The 21,615-nt window shown below is 39.1% G+C and overlaps 1 protein-coding gene across 4 annotated transcripts in view; it reads right to left on the bottom strand.

Moving 5' to 3' along the window:
- The window catches only part of EPC1 (enhancer of polycomb homolog 1), a 110,463-nt gene that overhangs the window by 2,336 nt on the left and 86,512 nt on the right, over nt 1–21,615 (bottom strand). For 2 of the 4 annotated variants that reach the window (XM_032143887.2, XM_032143875.2), the window contains exons 6-14: nt 20,311–20,470; nt 15,933–16,109; nt 15,761–15,850; nt 15,528–15,676; nt 13,535–13,887; nt 3,052–3,170; nt 2,903–2,971; nt 1,921–2,062; nt 1,448–1,811 (exon numbers count right to left, since the gene is read on the bottom strand). In XM_032143887.2, the coding sequence (XP_031999778.1) occupies nt 1,448–1,811; nt 1,921–2,062; nt 2,903–2,971; nt 3,052–3,170; nt 13,535–13,887; nt 15,528–15,676; nt 15,761–15,850; nt 15,933–16,109; nt 20,311–20,470 (1,623 nt within the window). The remainder of the gene's footprint in view (nt 1–1,447; nt 1,812–1,920; nt 2,063–2,902; nt 2,972–3,051; nt 3,171–13,534; nt 13,888–15,527; nt 15,677–15,760; nt 15,851–15,932; nt 16,110–20,310; nt 20,471–21,615) is intronic. The other 2 variants (XM_032143894.2, XM_032143881.2) reach the window with 1 other exon arrangement.

The following is a 21,615-nucleotide window of genomic DNA, read 5'->3' as shown; positions in this document are numbered from 1 at the left end:
TTTTCTTTCTCCTCTTTGCCCAAAGACTAACACAGATTGAATCTGATCTTATTTTGTTAGAACAGTCCCAGAATTCCCTGTGCAAAAAAAGATTTCTCCTTATACTGAATTACAGCCATCATCTATACAATTAATTTAACAAGTATTTAATGCTTTCTGATACCTACAGTTAGCATTATTGAACCTCACTCTTTTATGCTTGTCTGCTAACTAAACTGAAAACACTTGTCTTTTTCTTTTGTTTCTTCCACAGTACCTTGTAGACAGCAGGATTTTAACTACCCTTAATTCTACAACATGATACGGCATAAGCAAAATTTTCAGCTGTCTACTGAAATCCAAGAAGGCAAGTTAGCACAAAAAATAATGGTTCAATTAAGAGTTGACCTGGCATGAATACTGTAAGTCTTTACATTAATAAGAATAGCTTAAGGCCGGGCGTGGTAGCTCAGGCCTGTAATCCCAGCACTTTGGGAGGCTAAGGCAGGCTGATCACCTGAGGTCAGGGGTTCAAGACTAGCATGGTCAACATGGTGAAACCCCATCTCTGCTAAAAATGCAAAAATTAGCCAGGCATGGTGATGCATGCCTGTAATCCCATCTACTCAGGAGGCTGAGACAGGAGAATCACTTGAACCCGGGAGGCAGAGGTTGCAGTGAGCTGAGATTGTGCCACTGCACTCCAGCCTGGGCAACAGGGCGAGACTAGGTCTCAAAAAAAACAAAAACAAAAAACAAAAAACAAAAAACAGCTTAGCATACCAGTGATGGGGCAGGGGTTTTTATCAATTCTACCTGTTTACATGAGAAGCTGTGGAAAAAAAGTCATAAAAGAAACGTTCTCAGGAGAACTCCTTCCATCCAAAGACAGAAGAAAAATGAGAGGATTATACACTTTTTTTTTTGAGACAGAGTTTAGCTCTTGTTGCCCTGGCTGGAGTGCAATGGTGTGATCTTGGTTGCAACCTCCGCCTCCCGGGTTCAAGCGATTCTCCTGCCTCAGCATACTGAGTAGCTGGGATTACAGGCATGAGCCACCATGCCCGGCTGATTTTGTATTTTTAGTAGAGGTGGCCTTTCACCATGTTGGATCGGCTGGTCTCGAACTCCTGACCTTAGGTGATCTGCCTGCCTCTGCCTCCCAAAGTGCTAGGATTACAGGCGTGAGCCACTGCGCCTGGTATAAGCTATTGCTATAGTAAGAAAGGGACGTTCCAAATCATATATGCAATATTCACTATACCAGTTAGTTCAAATTCTTAATATTGAATTAAGTGTTCAAGAACTGTTTAGTTCTTGAATAAATAAGTGATCAATTCTCAACTATACATTTTTAATGTATAAAAGGAAAAGAACAGGAAACACAAAGAAATAGGTAAAGAACAATGCTAGAGGACTGAAGTTACATCTCCTATTCCAGGTATGTTAGGCTAAAATAACTACTCACCTTGGAACTGAATCTACAGAGGATGAAGATGGGACCTTGGAAACTTGACAGTTTGCTGCGGCAGCCAGCTTTAAGGCAGATGATGGAACAGCACTTAAAGTCCTAGGTATATGTCGTGCATTTATTGGGGCAATAGAGTTTACAGTGGCAACTGATGAAGGTACAGTTAATCGAATGTTGTTCCCAATCAGAACCTGAGTTGTTGCAGAATTGGCAGCAGTTACTTGATGACTCAGTGCACTGTGGGAACTTGAAGTCTGTGTAATATTTGAAGGCTGTAACAAAGCTGAACCTGCCGTTGATGGACTTGTATGTACAAGTGCTGTTGGTGTAGTACTACTGAGGTGTAAGCCCTTGTATACTCCTAGAGAGAAAAAGAAAGAAACATCTAAACAATGTACAACTTTTGCTGTTTATATTATACATATATGTTATAAATATAACCCAAACAATTTAAATGTCTTTATTCTTACCTGAGGCTGGAAGGACGCCATTCACCCCAATTCCAAGCACCACATCATCCTTCATCTTGAATCCCATCAGTTGTTCTGATGTCACCAAAGCAGAAGCAGCAAACTGTGCACTAGCAGAATCCAAAGTCTTAGAAACAAAACCCTAAAAACACAAAAGAAATCTAATCAGTATCACTTAGTATCAAATCAATATCAAAGCTACATATGTATACCAAAATCAGTTTGAATATAAGTAAAAATGGCAAACCACTGAAATCTTTTTTTAGTACCTTGAGATGCAACAGTAATTATATCTCTTTTGATAGTCATATATTTGAAAAGTGAAAAGTCATCTAAGTTATAAATTTTGCTTCGTATGTGACAATATATAATATGTATCAGTCAATTACCAAAATAAGCCTTCTATAATGTGGAAACAGCAAACCTCCAACACAAAATGTTGAACAAGAAATATGCTAGTAAACATTTCAGTGATTTGCAAATCCATATAATGAATAAATATGTAAACTTCCTTCACCTAACTTATACACACACACATAGGTATACACACACAATGAAAGGCACCTTTGGGATAAGATAACTATCCCTTTAGAAATGGAAGTAACAAAATACCACATAATTTAACCTAGAAATTGATAGGCCCCTCAACTTTTTAAAAATATATTTTTCCTGCAAGAAAGATGCATAGAGACTCAAACCTCAGCCTTTATGCCCTATATGTGTTTAAATGGCAAACATTTATCATGCTTTAGGTTTAAAAGTTATCTCTTTCAACAGTTGGAGAGGTTATTTTTGCATAATTTAAAAAGTCTTAATAATAATTAACATGCCCAAGAGAATGCGCTGGGTGGGGTTATATATTCAAGAGGTACATTAATGGACTACGGGTCAGACGGGAAGACAGTATCTTCATCTCATTTAACTAAGTGCTTTAGTTTTACTTTTTAAAATAGGGAGCAGAGGCAACAGCTTCCATACTCACCTGTGGTGTTCTTTCTAAACCCTGTATATTCAGGCGAAAGCCACTTTTCTGCTGGTTAGATGGAAGGTTCTATGACAACAGTTGGTAATTAGAGATGAACTCTGGTGGGAAACAATGAGGGATAATCATAAGACAGACAAATCCCTCACCTGTGATGTGTTGGTGGAGGAATTACTATTTGCTTGCTGTTGCTGAATTTGTGCAAGCTGCTGTTTCTGCATGAGTGCCAGTTGCTGTTGATGTTGCTGGTATTGTTCGGCTGTAAATGCTGAACATAAAATAAAGAAACACTTTATAAAAATGCCCAGCTGTCACGTATGTCTTACAGTACTAAAACAAAAAATTCTGCATTAAATTTGTGCAAAATTGAAGCACCTGACAAAGGATCATGATCCTGCTAAAGATCACTTCCAAATGAAAATTTCTGCGTTTCTGCTACCACATTTAACAAGAGTGGCATGAATTTAAAGAAAAAAAAAAATTTAACTTCCTGAATTAAACACAGGAAAGAGAACTGCTCACTTCCCAAATTTCAATACCACTATTTTTTTTTAAGCTGTGACACTTGTTCTAGACAGTGTAGAAAGGTAGTATCAGCTTTTAAAATCCATAGATTTGGAATTCAACTTTGCACTGAGCTTGAGAGAATATCTGATAATTACCATTTGGCTTCTATTTAATCCATATCTTCCCAAGGCATTCAGATGATCCCTAACGGCTCTGTGTATATATATACTAATAGTTCGACATATTTTCTAATTGTAGTCATTAAAAAATTTTCCTCTATATGAAAGATTACAGTTGGTTGGTCTATTGCCTTTTTTTTTTTTTTTTTAAAGAACTCATCCTTTAACAGGAAGAAAAGAGGCTCCAATGTTAATTAATTTTCCCCACCCAATTAACCCACCTGGAAAAAATCCAGTCAATAAGAACGGAGTTGTTTATGTTGATTTACTGTACAGAATGATGTCTGAGGAAAGACACTGTGTTATGCTACTTATGTTTGTCTATGGAGAGCTCAGTTCTAAAAAAAACAAACAAAAAAATGTTCATTTATTACCCCCCCAAAAAAGTGTGTGCAGTTTTTAAAAAGGAAACCTTTTTCTCTTTTTTGCCAATTAAAAAAAAAAAAGCACATACAATCACAATACCACTAATTTTAAAGGTGTCTTTAAGAAGCCTGTGATGTTTGTTTGAGTAAGAATTATCTTAAAACAAAAAAAGGTTTATCATGCATCCCTGGCTACCAGGGAATCTATAAATCATGCACATTTCCTCAATCTAAAGTTTAATGTTTTCCAAATACTGTCACCTAATTTGTTGTTTAACTTCAGTTTGATAATTTAGTTAGAATATCACTTCAAGTTTTATACTTTTCACTTATATAACTCATGTAGAATCTTTCTTTATCCTCCAGGATATAGTTTCTGCCTGGTACAACTAGAAAATTAGGTTAGGTACAAATTCTGCCATATTCTGAATGGATCAGAAAATTGTGAAATAATATTCAAGAAAACCTCATAATTTATTAGTATCTACACAGGCTCTTATACTTGAGTTGAACTAAGTTCTTAGGCTGCAAGGGCAAAAAGTGTTGGAAATTGGTTTTCTTATTTTCTGTGTGTGTTAAAATCTGTTTAGTTGATATCTGCCCTTTGATGAGCTCCTTTTCCTACTATGTTCGTAATTCACAAATCTGCAATCTATAGAAAAGATTTTTATTGATAATAGAATGCTCCCTAAATATTGACATAAAAATAACTGTCAACATGATCATTTCCATATAAACAGAAATGTGTTGTATCAAAACTTGAAGAAAATCTAAAAAAAAGTCAATGCTGCCCTAAAACAATTTCATAGTTAGTATTTCTCATGTTTAAAGAAAATCCACGAAAATTATTTAAATGTAAGAATCCTTGACTCACTAGATAACTTTTGCCAATATATTTTTGAGATTTACAGTTTAATTTCCTAAGTTTGAGTGTGTTGCCTAAGCCTTGGCTTTTCTAGTAGGGAATGCCCAGTAAATTTAAAAGCAAACAAACCATTTTTGGAAGGTCAGGTCATCACATATATAGAAAAACAATAATTTAGCATTCACTTAATGTCTCTGTATTAAAGTCCATATATATGAAAGAAAGTATTCTTTTGTAGAACTTTGCTGGTGTATGTGTCTAATTAAACATTTATCAATAACTAATTAGAAATCAATGTGAATAAAGTCCAAATATTTTTGCCTTATTTAACATCTTAATCCTGAGTCTTTGAAGGTCTTGTGAATTTCACTTCTTAACAACTGTTAACTTCTTCCTAATACAGACTTGGAAATAAAAATGCAATGAAGGCCAGGCACGGTGGCTCACGCCTGTAATCCCAACACTTTGGGAGGCCGAGGTGGGTGGACCACGAGGTCAAGAGTTGGAGACCAGCCATCCTGGCGACAGACAAACTCTTCTAAAAAAAAAAAAAAAAAATTACTGGTGTGGTATCCCACTACTCAGGAGGTGAGGTAGGAGTGGAGATTGCAGTTAGCTGATACCACACCACTGCACTCTAGCCTGGGTGACAGAGTGAGACTCCGTCTCATAAAAAAAAAAAATGCAATCAACATTTTAGATTACTATGTTAGCCTATTTGTTAGATATTGCTGTCTTCTACAGAGTCTAGTTATGAAATTTTTCCTGGACACTTTTGGCAAATAGTCTAGGAGAAATGCACAGAGCAACCCTTAAGCTGTAAGTGGTGGTAATAGTAACTATGGTCTAGGGGCCAAAAGACCTTGACATTCTTAGTCCTCAGCTCTATCATAACTAGCTGAGTATTCCTGAGAAAGTTAGTAAATCTTTTGGGACTCTGTGTCTTCATCTAAAATGAGAAAGACACGCTGGGCGCAGTGGCATACGCCTGTAATCCTAGCACTTTGTGATGCTGAGGCGGGTCGATCACCTGAGGTCAGGAATTTGAGACCACCCTGACCGACATGGTGAAACTCCATCTCTACCAAAAATACAAAAACTTAGCCAGGTGTGGTGGCACACGCCTGTAATCCTAGCTACTTGGGAGGCTGAGGCACGAGAATCGCTCGAACCCAGGAGGCAGAGGTTGCAGTGAGCCAAGGTTGCACCACTGCACTCCGGCCTGGGCCACAGAGCAAGACATCTTAAAAATAAATACATAAATAAATAAAATGAGAATGAGATTAAATTAGGTGATCATTAAGGTCCTTTTCAGCTATGAGATGCTAAGGTTTTATATTTCTTCTGAGAAATAAAGTTCAATTCCTAAAGAAGGTCCCATTGTGAATGAGTAGAAAAACTTGTACAAAGGTAGTAAATATGGGCAAATGAAATCTGAACCTTTAACCTGAAAGCCTAACCAAATGCTAAATGGAAATAAGACAAAAATGACCACCCTCGCCCTCTCTAAATGTCTATGAATGGATTGAGATATCAAGGTAGAACATTTTTAGGTTGTATGTCTACCTCCTGATATGATATGAGAATCAAGTTTGTAATTCCCACAAAGGTGGGCAAGATGGTTGTTGTTGACAGATGACCAAATCTAGAGTTAGAATCCTTTCACAAAACCAAAAAATTGTGAGGTCAGGAAGGACTGACTCTTAAGAGATTGTAGGATTTCCTCCTACAACCTCATCTAGAGATGAAGAAACTTCTGAGGTCACACAGATGTAACAGTGGAAGGAAGAGAACCCCAAAGCAGTGAGATTTTAAATTGAAAAACAGACAAAAATTCTTGGATTTAATATTTATAAGAAATCTAACTTCTGATGTACCAACAACATGAATCAAGTGCTTAAAAAGCCCGCATACATAGAGCACCTGACAAACAACGGTCTACGCAAGGAGGATCCTATGTGTGGGACACGATTAAAAACTCCAAATGTTTAACCAGGAACGGGACTAGGAAAGGAAGCATGACAGGACTTCAACTGGGTGAAGGCCATTATGATGCTGGAGGGGGAGCAAACTCACTCGGTATGCTTCCATGAGCAAACCAGGGACCTGCAGGTTTTAATTTAAGAAGGCAGTTTTTGGTTCAATACCTAGACAAACTTTCTAACCAAGATCCTCAAATAACTCGATCTAGAAAGTTGTTGAATTTAGCTTCACTAGAAATACTTAGGCAGAAGTAGAAACTACCTTTGTTTGGTAGTTTCTAAGTAACCAATTCTCTTGGGCAGAAATTTCTTTCTGAGACAGGGTCTCACTCTGTTGCCTAAGCTGGAGTGCAGTGGTGTGATCTGGGCTCACTGCAGCCTTGACCTCCTGGGCTCAACTGATCCTCCCACCTCAGCCTCCCAAGTAGCTCTAGCTAGGACTATAGGCGAGCACCACTATACCTGGCTAATTTTTGTATTTTTTGCAGAGATGGGTGTTTCACCATGTTGCTCAGGCTGGTCTTGAACTCCTTAGGCTCAAGCAATCCACCTGCTTTGGCCTCCCAAAGTGCTGGGATTACAGGCGTGAGCCACTGCGCCCGGCCTAAGACTCTCTGAGTCCACTTGTACTACAGGGAAGCCATGGTACAGTACATCAGCAGCTGTAACAGCCTATAGTTCAGACTGCTGTTCTGTGCACTGCACTCTTATAGCTAAAGGTGATCAACTGAGATGATCAAAGGAGTGCGGCTGAGGGGAAAGTGATGGGTGCTAAGGAAACATTCAGCCGTGAAAGATGGAGTTTAGATTACCAAAATGTACACTTTTTTTTTTCTGAGAGGGAGTCTTGCTCTGTTGCCCAGGCCTCCCGGGTTCAAGCGATTCTCCTGCCTCAGCCTCTCAAGTAGCTGGGATTACAGGTGTGTGCCACCATACCAGGCTAATTTTTGTATTTTTAGTAGAGACGGAGTTTTCGCCATGTTTGCCCGGCTGGTCTTGAACTCCTGCCCTCAAGTGATCCACCTGCCTCGGCCTCCCAAAGTGCTGGGATTACAGGCGTGAACCACAGCACCTAGCCCCTCAAAATGTATAGTTTGTTTTTAATAATAAAACCAAAAAGTAATCCCAAATGCCTAAAGACCCTGAATTAGAAATTTCTTTTAGTACACAGGCCAAACATTATTTTAATATAAAACAAAAGGTAAAATGATTCTTCAGGTAGTTATTAAAGTATGATCTCCTAATTAGTGAGATTGAGTTGACAGGATTCATGAGCCTTATCAGCCATCTAGAAATCTAATTTGAAAATCAAAGTTTGTTGTAATTCATTTGTTGGCAAACTATGACCAGATCTGACCTCATCAGGCTGTGAATGACTGAACGTGAGATTATTTGCAGTCAAATATTCCTCTTAGTGTGAATATTCTTGCACTTTATTATATGACTATAGAACCATTAATGTATTTTACTACAGGTGCTACTCCAGACTCTGCTACAGATGTTATGTTATTACATAAATGGACTTCTATTATCTTCATTTAGAATTTCCTATTTAACTTAAAATGAGAGTAGGCCAGGTGCGGTAGCTCCTGGCCTACTTCCAGCACTTTGGGAGGCCAAGGCAGGCGGATCACTTGAGGTCAGGAGTTCAAGACCAGCCTGGCTAACATGGTGAAACCCCGTCTCTACTAATACAAAAATTAGCTGGGTGTGGTGGTGCGCACCTGTAATCCCAGCTACTTGGGAGGCTGAGGAATGAGAATCACTTGAAGCCAGCAGGCAGAGGTTGCAGTGAGTGAGATCAGGCCATGGCACTCCAGCCTGGGAGACAGAGTGAAACTGTATCTCAAAAAAAAAGGCCAGGCACGGTGGCTCATGCCTGTAATCCCAGCATATTGGGAGGCCGAAACGGATGGATCACACGGTCAGGAGTTCAAGACCAGCCTGGCAAAGATGGCGAAACCCCGTCTCTACTAAAAATACAAAAATTAGCCAGGCACGGTGGTGGGTGCCTATAATCCCAGCTACTCAGTAGACTGAGGCAGAGAACTGCTTGAACCGGGGAGGCAGAGGTTGCAGTGAGCTGACATCATGCCACTGCACTCCAGCCTGGGAGACAGAGCAAGACTCTGTCTCAAAAACAAGACAAACATAAAAACAATGATTGAATAATCAGAAACGGCTATACTATAACTCACATATTTGGCTTAAGTAGCAGGAAAGCTTATCAGCTGACTTGTATTTTATACAATAGTTAACTTCCAAACTCATAAATATGTTGAACATCTCTAATATGAACGTCTGAAATCTGAAATGCTCCAAGAACCAAACCTTTTTCTGCGTTGACCTGATACTACTACAAGTGGAAAAGTCTACACCTGGCCTCATGTGATGGGGCCATAGTCAAAATGCAGTCAATACTTTGTTTCATGCATAATTTTTATTATTTATTTATTTTGAGACGGAGTCTTGCCCTGTCACCCAGGCTGGAGTGCAGTGGCGTGATGTTGGCTCACCGCAACCTCCGCCTCCTGGGTTCAAGCGATTTTCCTGCCTCAGCCTCCTGAGTAGCTGGAATTACAGGCACCCACCGCCACGTCTGGCTAATTTTTGTATTTTTAATAGAGACAGGTTTTGCCATGTTGGCCAGGCTGGTCTTGAACTCCTGACCTGAGGTGATCTCAGGCGATCTGCCCGCCTCGGCCTCCCAAATTGCTGAGATTACAGGCATGACCCACCGTGCCTGGCCTGACTCTTCTGTTTTAATAAGCCCAACACTGCCAGTTTTTCTGCTGGCATCAGACTACATCAGAGTTTCTTTGGTTAAGTGCCAGAGGAAGTAGTCTGGTTTGTATGTGGGGGCCATGCTGTACGAAAATTTAAAATTATCTTTAAAATCACAATTACTACTGAATGAGGTAAGATGCTTAACCTATGAATAAAGTGACAATGCAGGCACTCATGCTGTAAGAGGACAAACACATTCAACTTCCCCTACTCCAGGCTCACTCTGGAGAATATATTCTTTCAGTAAATTGTATTTAGAATTCTGTATAACATTTGAGCTGCTACATTTTCTTTCTTTCTTTTTTTTTTTTGAGATGGAGTCTCGCTCTGTCGCCCAGGCTGGAATGCAATGGCACAATCTCGGCTCACTGCAACCTGACTCCCAGGTTCAAGCCATTCTCCCTGCCTCAGCTTCCTGAGTAGCTGGGATTACAGGTGCCTGCCATCACACCCAGCTAATTTTTGTATTTTTTTAGTAGAGACCAGGTTTCGCCATATTAGCCAGGCTAGTGTGGAACTCCTGACCTTAGGTGATCCACCCACCTCAGTCTCCCAAAGTATTGGGATTACAGGCATGAGCCACCACACTTGGCCTAAATTTTCTTTTTTTTTCTTCAGGGGCCTAGAGTTGGATTAAGTGAAATGCACTTATGATATGGGTGCATTGTAATATACTTTATAGAGTATGCAGAGAAAAGCTTTAGGTCTCTGGAATATTCACAAATATAAATGAACAGTGTTACCCTACAGCAGTCTGTAGGTATCTATCCTCTAAGTATTAGAAGATCTAGCAAAATTTAAGGAGAAATTGAAAATAATTAAGACAACGGGAAAAAAAAATAGATGAAACTCATTTTTAAAAAGTAGTATTGAGGCTGGGTGCAGTGGCTCACCCCTGTAACCCTAGCACTTTGGGAGGCCAAGGCAGGAGGATCACTTGAGGCCAGGAGTTCAAGACTAGCCTGGGCAACATAGAGAGACCCTGTCTCTTACAAAAAATTAGCCAGTCATGGTGGCATATGCCTGCAGTCCTAGCTACCCAGGAGGCTGAGGTGGGGGGATCACTGAGCCTAGGAAGTTGAGGCTGCAGTGAGCCATGACTGTGCCACTGTACTCCAGTCTGGGTGACAGAGAAAGATCCTGTCTTAAATAAATAAATAAATAGTTTTTTTTTTTTTTGAGACGGAGTCTCGCTCTGTCGTCCAGGCTGGAGTGCAGTGGCGCAATCTCGGCTCACTGCAAGCTCCGCCTCCCGGGTTCACGCCATTCTCCTGCCTTAGCCTCTCCGAGCAGCTGGGACTACAGGCGCCCGCCACCACGCCCGGCTAAATTTTTTTGTATTTTTAGTAGAGACGGGGTTTCACCGTGGTCTCAATTTCCTGACCTCGTGATCCGCCTGCCTCGGCCTCCCAAAGTGCTGGGATTACAAGCGTGAGCCACAGCGCCCGGCCATAAATAAATAGTTGTATCGCATATATGGAGGAGAGAAATGATAAAGAAGAAAAATTACAAGGTTACTAATGATTTCTTTTCAGCTAAGCTTTTGGTAATGCTCATCTTTTAATGTTCTTTGGCAAACACAAATCAACTAAGTTTTACAACTGTTATTAATATGCCTACTTAAAGTAGTAGAGCAAAACATTTTTCATAAAAAAAGAGCATTATAAAATCCTTAAATATTTAGGATAGTTATACACTTCAACTTCTCTATTTAAGGGGTGGAGAAGATGGAGATTGATGGAACACGCCTATTTTCTGAGAAGTCTCAAAGAATTTTTTACAGCTTAGAAAGCTTAATTATCAGGGTAACCTATGAGAGGTTTATATTGTTAAAACCTCTACACTAACACTATATGTAAGTCTTTATTGAAAAGTTCTTCATTTTGATTCTTAAGACTATAAAAGTAGAGAGAAACTGGCTTTTGGTGATAAAGACAGTAACATTAATGGGATTATAAATAAGCTGTTAGGCCCTAAAATTGGAACTTTATCTTCCAGTTGATTTCTGAATTGTGATTATTTTTCTCATGAGCTGAAAGACTTCCATTTCATAGAAGTACAGCTGACCCCTGAATAGCATGGGTTTGAACTGCCTGGGTCCAGTTATTTGTAAATTATCTTCTGCCTCTGTCACCCCTCAGATGACAAGACCAACCCCTCCTCCTCCTCAATGTGAAGATGACGAGGATAAAGACCTTTATGATGATCCACTTACACTTAATGATTAGTAAATGTATTTTCTCTCTTTTATGAATTTCTTTTTTTTTCGAAACAGGGTTTTGCTTTGCTGTGAAGGCTAGAATGCAGCAGCACGATCTTGGCTCACTGCAGCCTCGACCTTCTGGGCTCTTACCACCTCAGTCTCCTGAGCAGCTGAGACTACAGGTGCTCAACACCACACCCAGCTAATTTTTGTTATTTTTTGTAGAGATGGGGTTTCACCACGTTGCCCAGGCTGGTCTTGAACTCCTGGGCTCAAGCAATCTGCCCACTTTAGCCTCCCAAAGTGCTGAGATTACAGGCATGAGCCTCCATGCCTGGCTCTATAAATTTCTTAATAACATGTTCTTTTTCCTAGCTTATTTTAAGAATATAGTACAGAATACATATAACATACAAAACATGTATGTTTGGACTGTTTATGTTAATGGACTAATGGACTGTTTATGTTATTGGTAATTCTGGTCAGGAGCAGGCTATTAGTCAAGTTTTTGGGGAGTCAAAAGTTATACATGAATTTTGGACTGCATGGGGCGGGGGGTGCCCCTAACCCTCATGTTGTTCAGGGGTCAACTGTACTTTTTTTTAACCACCGAGTAAATTAGTTTACTGAACATTTTCTGGAGGTCTTTAAGAATCAGAGCAAATGTTCATATTTATGAAGCAACTTAACTATAACCCAGCAGGGTGAATTAGGGGAACAATAAATATCTTCATAGTCCTTAGATTACCTTTACAAAAATCAGTAGTAACATAATTCAGTAGTGAATTTCTACAATATACATGCTTCAAATAACACAAACTTATGCTTTAAAACAGACAGCTAAGATTATACGAATATTTTAAATAAACAGCATTTATTTTAGACACATTTCAAATAGAAGCCACAATAATCAAATAGATATTATCTGAAAATGTTTCAAAAATATTAACCCTTTAGATGTTCTTCTCTGAAAAATTAGTTTGTCTTTAATAAATTATTCTGAATTACTGCGTCGGCATATAAGGTTATGCATATATATTCACTTTCTGGTCTCTATGCTAAAGCAGACTAGGTAAACACTAGAGAAATATCTGAACATAAAATGGTTAACAATTTACGGCCCATTTTCTTCTCATATTATTGAAAAATATGATAAATCTTGTGGTTCATGGACTATATCCAGGAAACAAATGTCACATATTAAATAGAAATAAACCATCTTTGTATGCAGGTATGTTTATTTATTTATTTATTTTTGAGACGGAGTCTCGCTCTGTCACCCAGGCTGGAGTGCAGTGGCGCAATCTCAGCTCACTGCAACCTCTGCCTCCCGGGTTCACGCCATTCTCCTGCCTCAGCCTCTCCGAGTAGCTGGGACTACAGGCGCCCGCCACCACGCCTGGCTAATTTTTTTGTATTTTTAGTAGAGACGGGGTTTCACCGTGGTCTCAATCTCCTGACCTTCGTGATCCGCCCGCCTCGGCCTCCCAAGGTGCTGGGATTACAAGCGTGAGCCACCGCGCCCGGCCTGCAGGTATGTTTAAATGAAGACACACACATAAAAACTCCTATAGCAACAGAATTCAAATAAATACTTAGACCAAGATCTGGTTTTTTTTTTTTTTTAACTGTTTAAGAGAAAAGGACTTTAAGCCATAAATGTAACAGACCACACAGTCAAACAAATGGCAAATGGTTGGACTTGACATTTCTATAGAAATGTACATCATAACAGTCAACATACCAAAGTGTGCTGAACCACTGCTACTTTTACTTTGCGTAGAGGTACTGCATGTCTGGGTCCCAGGTTGTGCTGTTCCTGTTCGGTTTATACTCCTATATAATTTTCTACAGGAGAGTTCATCATTGTCACTGTCATGTAGGGATGGTGTCCGAGGCCTAAAATGCCGCCATCTACATGATTTGATATTGACTAGTATTTGACTGAGGTCTTTAGAGAAAGATTTGTCCGAGGTATTTGTTTCTGAGGTATTGGCAAACTGATTGACTGGAGAATGTTGTGGTGAGGAAAGCATTTCCAAATCCAGATGGTGAAACACACTGTCATAGTCTGAATGAGCTCTGTCCAGTAAAACCCTATTAAAAAATCAGACAAGAACAATTATTTAAAATAGCTATTCAAAGATTATATATTAAAGCTTTTTCTTTTTCCCCCCAACTGCCAAAAGGCCAACTCATACTGAATATTTAAAAGCTTTAAAGTTGATTATTTTAGTATTTGGTTCTTACAGGCTACAACCTCAATTTCTAATAAAAGTTCTTTTAACGAATTGTTTTTCAACCAAAGATGTTCACTTCCATTACAAAGCACCAAAATGAATGCTTTATAAAATGTTGCGAACACATTTATTCTATATTTAAGCAAAAACTTCATTCCTTTGGGGGGGAAAGGGAGAAGAGAGAAGAAAAGTAACAAAAAACATAGTATACCATTAACATTTGTTATAGACAAAATATTTGAGATCCACTACTCTAGAGGATATATTCTTATGTTATTGATTGATTGATTGACTGAGACGGAGTTTTATTCTGTCACCCAGACTGGAGTGCAATGGTGTGATCTTGGCTCACTGCAACCTCCGCCCCGGGGTTCAAGTGATTCTCCTGCCTCAGCCTCCTGAGTAGCTGAGATTACAGGCGCCTGCCACCATGCCCAGCTAATTTTTGTGTTTTTAGTGGAGACCGTGTTTCCCCATGTTGGCCAGGCTGGTCTCAAACTCCTGACCTCAAGTGATCGACCCACCTTGGCCTCCCAAAGTGCTGGGATTACAGGTGTGAGCCACCATGCCTGGCCTCTTATGTTATTTTTATAAACATTATAAATGGCTCCAAGTCAAAATAATAACATTGATTAATGTTAGTAATAGACTAAAATATAGCTAATGTAGATAATTTTCACTGCTCCTGATGTCAACACAGTGACAGAAAAAAAACGGACTAAATAAAATGTATTTTAGTGCCTAGATAATTCTTAACCAATGTTTAAATAAAAAAAAAAAACCCTCTGCAATTAAGAGTTAAAGATGAAAAAAATATATGTATAAGCCATTAGTTTATCATAAATATACCCTTGGGTTTCTTCCTGAAAAAGCACCTTGATACCATTATTTGCTTTCCCTTTTAATTTTCCCCGCACATTATACATTAACGTCTCTCCATTCCTTGAGTTTATGTGTTTTGCTATTTGTTTCCTGTCCCCATACAAACAACTTCTCACATAAAGGCATTTAGAGTATGAAGGAAGGAATTCTACAAGGTTTAAACAAAGGAAGAACGATTAGATCCTGACAAACTGGGATGTCAAGATCAGGTTATGCATGGATCCTTTTCATTGTCAGGTTAAACCCATTATACTAGTTAGTGTGAAACAACTTTTTTGCAGTTTCTTTAACTTAATACACTGTGTGCAATCAGGATTTACACTTGTCTTCATCTGTTGCCTTTTCTCACAATTCTACCCCTTGATAATTTATCTGAGGTTTTCCACCTTGGGGAGAAAAGCAGGTCCACTAGGGACCCATTAGAGTTATGTCAAAAGCTATGGATGTGTAAGAACCAGGTAGCACAGCAACAAAAATATTTTAGTCAACAAATCAGTTAAGAATAGCAAATAGGAACTAATGAGTTGTTCAGAGGGATTACGTGACTTTAAAAGTTAGATTCAATCACCCTAATCCCTAAAATATCCTTCTGCTAGGACTACAGAAATACCTTACCTTCCACCGCGCCCAACCCGTCTTCGTGCAAATCCAATACACCTTTGGGGTACGGTGAGAGTAGTTAAGCAGTATCTATATCGCACATCCCCTAATCCTCCATCTTTAGGACTAGTCCAAGGCCAGTTGCCAGTTTGGTCTAAGTGAGGCTTAAAAAAAAAAAAATCCAAATTATTTAATTTTGTCAGTTAAAGGTAAATAGTTTGTTATTTACAAAGAAGTCTGAAACTTACAGCATAGTACTGACAGCCTGCTTTCCTACGGAAAGCAAAAGGACCATCAGGATCATTGTCTTCCTCAGCTTCTGAAGAGCCAGACAAAACCTTTAAATGAAATAAAGAAAGTAGGTCAGATATGTGACTTCCTACATCCCTCCTCAATGTTCATAGAGAATTCTATTTGTACCTGGGAGAGAGGTTCTTCGTCTGAGCTGGGAAAGTCATACTGATTCAGATCTTTAGCATTGAAGACTGGCAGTGCAGCAGGACTCGTCTGTTGGGGAGTAGCAGCGGCAGACGATGGTAAGACTTTGGGCTTCTTCTCGTATTTCCGTTTCGGTCGGATAAGATCGGCTTTATCTTGCTGCAACAAAGACATGAATTAATTATACACTAGAAACCGTGTTCAACAAACTTGCAGTTTTGGGGGAAATTTTAAAAAGAAGTTTATTGCTATAATGAGGGCATTCATATTCATAAGAGGCACAAGACTCTATGTTTGGTCATCTTATAGTGTAAAGTCTAGAGAAGTTGGCCTCCATGAAAGCATAAATTTGTCCTACAATCTAAACATAATCACGCAAATGATTTTGTTTCAATTAAAAGGAGAGAACAGAAGTTCTCCAACTTCTGAAGTCTTACAACTGCAATTAGTATATTTACTGCTGGCTCCTCTCATTTCCTTAATTTTCTATGAAAATTCTAGAAGAGAATTTTTTTTAAAGGGGATTGTCTAGTCCTTATTCTCAACAAATATTAAATATAGGACAAATAATAATGAAAATGTCTTTGTATACACAGAGAGCAAACTACAGAAAACTGTTAACATAGTAGAAAACAAAGCCATAATGCTGCGTGAGGGGTTATACAAATAAAGAGTAGTAAGGATTTGTGGGCTGAACAATGTAAGCTTTCTGAAATGGTGACTTTTGAACAGTTTTAAAGGATAAAGATATGAAATCATTAAATAGGGGAAATGCAGGATAAAACATACAGGCAAGAGTAACTGGGCTGGGCGCGGTGGCTCACGCCTGTAATCCCAACACTTTGGGAGGCCGAGGTGGGCAGATCACGAGGTCAGGAGATCGAGACCATCCTGGCTAACACAGTGAAACCCCGTCTCTACTAAAAATACAAAAAATTAGCAGGGCGTGGAGGCGGGAACCTGTAGTCCCAGCTACTTGGGAGGCTGAGGCAGGAGAATGGCGTGAACCCAGGAGGCGGAGCTTCTAGTGAACCGAGATCGCGCCACTGCACTCTGGCCTGGGCGAAAGAGCGAGACTCTGTCTCAAAAAAAAAAAAAAAAAAAAAAAAAAAAAAAAGAGTTAACTGAGCTGATGGAACACAGCATGCTAGAAACATGTATTGCAGATGATGGCAAAGGTTGGGAGAAGTATGAATTTGATACGTAGGCAATAGGTAAGGTAAAGTAGTGGCAAAAATTGTATTTGTTGGAAAGAAAAAGATCATGGCAAGCACCACGGTTATGTAAATATGCTAAATATTTACGTTACATTTTATGTAGTTTATGAAATTATGGTTTTCCCAAACCATAAGGCATCTCTCTACAATTTCTACTGTTGTATTCGACAGGATAATCAAATCAAAAGCTGGCCATGGCAAGGCAAAACATTATTTAAAAGCTAACATCAGCTGTCAGCTAGGGCAGTGCTTGAGGACTACATTATTATCTATTACTTTTTTCTTTTCCTTTTTTTTTTTTTTTGAGATGGAGTCTTGCTCTGTCACTTAGGCTGGAGTACAGTGGTGCGATACTGGCACACTGCAATCTCCGCCTCCCAGGTTCAAGTGATTCTCCTGCCTCAGCCTCCCAAGCACCTACTAATTCAAACCCTTATGCTATGCTTAGGTGCTATTACTACCCTATTTACAGCAATTTGCACTCGTGAATTTTTTGTATTTTTAGTAGAGATGGGGTTTCGCCATGTTGGCCAAGCTGGTTTCAAACTCTTGACCTCAAGTGACCTGCATGCCTCTACCTCCCAAACTGTTGGGATTATAGGCGTGACCTGCCGCACCCGGCCTAAAGTAACTTTCAAGCATGAGTGGCACATATAGAGGAAAGCAAATAATAGGATAATTAATCTTAAAATATGAAAACTGAAGGATAACACTAAAGTAGTCCACAAAATCATGCAGGGCTCGGATAGGGGGACCACATTAAAATAGTTAAGAGTGGGAGGCCGGGTGGGGTGGCTCACGCCTGTAATCCCAGCACTTTGGGAGGCCGAGGCGGGCGGATCATGAGGTCAGGAGATTGAGACCATCCTGGCTAACACGGTGAAACCCCGTCTCTACTAAAAATACAAAAAATTAGCCAGGCGTGGTGGCATGTGCCTGTAGTCCCAGCTATTTGGAAGGCTGAGGCAGGAGAATCTCTTGAACCCAGGAGGTGGAGGTTGCAGTGAGCCAAGACTGTGCCACTGCACTCCAGCCTGGGTGACAGAGCGAGACTCCGCCTTAAAAAAAAAAGTAACAGTGGGAACAGTCCCATTAAACTTTAAAGATACATTTAGAACTAATATATTATAAATGCAGGACATAAAATTTAAATAAATGCAAAATTTAAATAAAAACTTACATGAGTAAACTAAAACAGTATTTTGGGGCACAGCTCTAACTTTCCAGATTATGGAAGAGAATAACGAGAATAACTACTCTTCCACTCTCCCCTACGTTTTTTAAAAATCAAAATGTCCATGTTAACAAAGTGGGAAAAAAAAAGTCCATGTTTTTTCACAAAATGGTCTGGTCCCTGGCACTGCTTTAAATAACTCCCCACCTCCCCCCTCAAAAAAAGTCCAGGCTGGGGAAATCATCATTCATTCTAACTGGTGTGGCAGGTTGTACATTCAGGCTTGAAGGTCTGTTTACCACAATAAAAAAAAAACCTGCGTGAGCACGATATTAAATGACGCAGGGGAGATAAAACTGGTGGCAAATTTGCCCATTCCTCAAATTAAACTGGTATGGTAGATGCAAAGTCTCATGAAAAAAAAAATTTTTTTTTTTTTTAGACGGAGTCTCGCACTGTAGCCCAAGCTGGAGTGCAGTGGCGCCATCTCGGCTCACTGCAAGCTCTGCCTCCCAGGTTCACGCCATTCTCCTACCTCAGCCTCTGAAGCAGCTGGGAGGGACTACAGGCGCCCGCCACCATGCCCGGCTAATTTTTTTGTATTTTTAGTAGAGACAGGGTTTCACCGTCTTAGCCAGGATGGTCTCGATCTCCTGACCTCGTGATCCGCCCGCCTCGGCTTCCCAGAGTGCTAGGATTACAGGCGTGAACCACTGCGCCCGGCCATGAAAAATTTCATACAAAAAATGCATAACGTACTTTTTCCTCAGATGTACACTTTTCAAGAAAGTGCCACTTAACAGCGCTCCTTTATTTACCTCAGTTTTCCTTCACTAATTGTACTTCCTCTCACAAATTTTATTCTTCACAAATTGTGATTTAGTTAAGTACTAATTTGTCAAATATTTCCATTTCTAAATCATTATATTACAAACTATTAAGATATCAAAATTCCCTCTTATACACGATTGTGTCCACAAAAGACAGAAAAACTCATTTGAGGCTGAGTGCAGTGGCTCACGCCTGTAATCCCAGCACTTTGGGAGGCCTAGAAGGGCGGATCACCTGAGGTCAGGAGTTTCTGAGACCAGCCTGGCCAACATGGCAAAACCCCATCTCTACTAAAAATACAAAAATTAGCCCAGCATGGTGGTGTGTGCTACCTGTAGTCCCAGCTACTCGGGGAGGCGAGGCAGGAGAACTGCTTAAACTCGGGAGGTGGAGGTTGCAGTGTGCTGAGATCTGGCCACTGTACTCCAGCCTGGGCGACAGAGCAAGACTCCGTCTCAAAAAAAAAAAAAAAAAAAAAGAAAGAAAGAAAAACTCATCTGATCAGGGAGGATTTCATGTCTTTCTCCCTAACTCTCCATATTTTGTATGAATTATTTCAATACTTCATAATCCTACAACTTGTAAAAGGAGTATTTTTCCTTTTATCAGATATAGTAACAAAAGCTTCCCTTTATAAGGAAGAGAAACAAAAATAAAATTTTATAGACTTCTGCTTTTCTTCATATTATGGCACAATCATTGCAGTATACATTAAGGTGGGGTTTTTTTTATGTATTTTTCTTTTTTTATCTTTTTTTTTTTTTTTTTGAGATGGAGTCTTGCTGTGTCACCCAGGCTGGAGTACAGTGGTGTGATCTCGGCTCACTGCAACCTCCACTTCCTGGATTCAATTAATTCTCCTGTCTCAGCCTCCTGAGCAGCTGGGATTGCAGGCGCGTGCCACCACACCTGGCTAATTTTTTTGTATTTTTAGTAGAGACGGGGTTTCACCATGTTGGTCAGTCTGGTCCCGAACTCCTGACCTCAGGTGATCCACCCACCTCCGTCTCCCGAAGTGCTGGGATTACAGGTGTGAGCCACCGTGCCCGGCCTATATGTATTTTTCTTTTTAACTTTCATTCTAATGATAAAATACCATCCCATTATTAGATACTATTATCACAAAAACATTAATCACCTTATTAACTTTGAACTCCTTCACATCCATTGCTTCCTGGTGTTTAAATTGACTGCTATTAGTAATAGGGATGATGGGGATGGCATAAGTAGGTTTCATTGGCTGTCTCTGTGCCATAACCTCAGACATGATCTCTCCATTGTAGTCGCCCAAATTATACCTAAAATTATACAAATGAAAGTTTAAAATTATATATATTTAAGGAATACGTGATGTTTTGATATACATTTATACTGTGAAATGATTACCACAATCAAGCTAATTAACATATCTATCACCTCACGTAATTACCTTGTGTGTATATGTGGGGAGATTACTTAAGATCTACTCTTAGCAAATTTCAAGTATATAATACATTGTTATTAACCATGCTGCACATTAGGTCTCCAGAATGTATTCATTTCATAACTGTAAGTTTGTACCCTTTGATCAACATACAAAATATGTAATTTTTATTTGTCAATTATACCTAAATAAAGCAGGAAAAAGAAGAAAATTTTGGAAAGTTAGCTTTGTAAGTATTTATCTTTATAACCATTAATAACTAGCTGACTGGGATGTAATTATAAACACCAATTACATTTAAGGCAAGATTGTAGTTAAACTTTGACTATTCAATGTCTCTTAAAATTAAAGATTACATAATTCCTTTTGTTTCTTCCTTTTACTTTTTTGGTTTATAGCTTTATCATGGCATATAAATAAAGGACTGTGGGGAAAAAATCAAAAGCTGGAATTTTAACGTAGCAATTTTGGTGAAAGATTTGGTGAAGAAGTTGAAAGTAATGCCTAAAATGGTGCTAAGGATGTTTCTGCTAATTAGAATTGCCTGGGCTTTAAAACTAATTTTTCTAAAAGTAATCACAAGAAATTTAAAAGTGGTTTTCTTTGGGGATAGGGACTAGAAATAGGGCAGAGTTTTTTTTTAAGTTTTCATTGTGTACCTTGCCAAATGCTTGAGTGGTAAGATATATGGGCCTTTCCCCCTCTTTCTTTACCCTTTTCTATTTAACAATCCAGTGTTTTAAATTTTATATGCATTAAAAAAGAAGCAGTACTATCAATTAACTCAAACAAAAACTTTAGAATTGTCTCCCTCCCAGTCCTACATGCAACTCAAGGACCAAAAAGACCACTTTGAAATGGAAATACTAGGTATGTTTTAACTTAAGTGAATACAGTCACTTTTAAAGAAAATAGAGGAAAACATGTAAAAGTATAAAAAGTATCATACCACATATTTAAAGTCTCTATTATTAAAAAAAGATATTTCTGTAGATTATTGCATAGGAAATAAATTAACTC

This window comes from Hylobates moloch, unplaced genomic scaffold (genome assembly GCF_009828535.3).
Source record: "Hylobates moloch isolate HMO894 unplaced genomic scaffold, HMol_V3 SCAFFOLD_3, whole genome shotgun sequence".
NCBI classification, from domain to species: Eukaryota; Metazoa; Chordata; class Mammalia; order Primates; family Hylobatidae; genus Hylobates; species Hylobates moloch.
The sequence above is the reverse complement of the archived record's forward strand: the minus strand, read 5'-3'. Positions and strand labels throughout refer to the sequence as shown.